Source organism: Marmota marmota, unplaced genomic scaffold (assembly GCF_001458135.2).
Source record: "Marmota marmota marmota unplaced genomic scaffold, marMar, whole genome shotgun sequence".
In the NCBI taxonomy this organism is placed as follows: Eukaryota; Metazoa; Chordata; class Mammalia; order Rodentia; family Sciuridae; genus Marmota; species Marmota marmota.
In genome coordinates this window covers 20,105,606-20,106,957 of record NW_025999960.1, presented here as the reverse complement: position 1 = coordinate 20,106,957, position 1,352 = coordinate 20,105,606, and the positions used below count along the sequence as shown (strand labels likewise).

The following is a 1,352-nucleotide window of genomic DNA, read 5'->3' as shown; positions in this document are numbered from 1 at the left end:
AGTTTAAAAGCCCATACCTAACATCATATTTAATGGTAAGAGTACTTTCATCTAAGATGAGAAACAAGCAAAAATGTTCTTTTACCACTTCTTTTCAACATCTTACTGGAAGTTTAAAACAATGCAATAAATTTTTTAAAAGTTATGAAATGCAAATTGTTTGGAAAGGAAGAATAAAATTGTCCATATTTACAAATAGCATGCCTATCTAGACAGAACATTCCAAAGAATCTATTTTTAAAGTTCCTGAATAATAAATGAATTTAGCAAGAAAATAGGATGTGAGGCCAATATACAAAAGTCAACCATATTTTTATTAGCCAACAAGGAAAAATTATAATTTAAATTTTTAAAACATATATGAAGGAATTCTTGTTAATAATATACATGCTCCTATGTTTAGAGGTAAATAAACACCTTACTTGAAATTTATCATGAGCCTTACAGTCCAGGCCCCGTTTCTCCGAAGCAGCTCGCTTCTGCTGGAGAAGGAGAAAAGTGCCCCGGATCCTTTCAGTATTCTTGGTCTTTCAAGCGCGACAGAAATCGAGGTGAGGGAAGAGGAAGGAAAATCTCCTGGATCCCTGCAGGATTAATTTATTCCAAAAGGAAATAATAAAAAAAATCAACATGCAAAAGTCTTGTGAAGAAAATGAAGGAAAACAGAACATGCCAAAGGCAGAAGAAGACCATCCTTCCGAAGATGTACCACAGGAACCAGAAGGAAACCCTCAACCTTCCCAAGAAGGTGTAAGCCAGGAAGCAGAAGGAAACCTTAGAGGAGGGCCTGCCCAACCTGGCCAAGGATTTAAAGAGGACACACCTGTTAGGCATTTGGACCCTGAAGAAATGATTAGAGGAGTAGATGAGTTGGAAAGGCTTAGGGAAGAGATCAGAAGAGTAAGAAATAAGTTCGTGATGATGCATTGGAAGCAAAGACATTCTCGCAGCCGCCCTTATCCTGTGTGTTTCAGGCCTTGAATTCCTTTTTGTCTGATATTAAAATCGAGCCCCTGCTTTCTTTATGTTAGCATTTTCTGATGTATCTTTGACTTTCATTTTACTTTTAATTACATGGTGGTATTGTTTTAGGTAGTTTCTTTGTTATCAGCATTTCATTGGATTTTGGATTTTGACCTACTTTCCAGGTTTATTTTTCAATTGGAAAGTTTCACACATATGCATGGAAATATGTTCATTCTGTATGTACAGTAAAAACGTAACAGGTTACAAAGCAGCATATTTAGTATCAGCTCACATATGTAGGATACAATTCCAAATTGTGTGTGTGTATACATACATACATATCTCAAACTTAACTGTGCTTATTTCTGTGTGGTGTGAAGTTTTGT

The 1,352-nt window shown here is 35.7% G+C and overlaps 1 protein-coding gene across 1 annotated transcript; it reads left to right on the top strand.

Moving 5' to 3' along the window:
• Positions 1-441: 441 nt before the first annotated feature.
• On the top strand, positions 442-1,095 carry LOC107148869 (transcription elongation factor A protein-like 8). Its single transcript, XM_015493601.2, has one exon. The coding sequence runs from the start codon at positions 631-633 to the stop codon at positions 979-981; it is 351 nt and encodes a 116-aa protein (XP_015349087.1). The 5' UTR covers positions 442-630; the 3' UTR covers positions 982-1,095.
• Positions 1,096-1,352: the final 257 nt, after the last annotated feature.

Bases quoted from the DNA above. Each gene is read 5' to 3' on its own strand.
- LOC107148869 (XM_015493601.2), top strand. From the start codon at position 631: ATGCAAAAGTCTTGTGAAGAAAATGAAGGAAAACAGAACATGCCAAAG.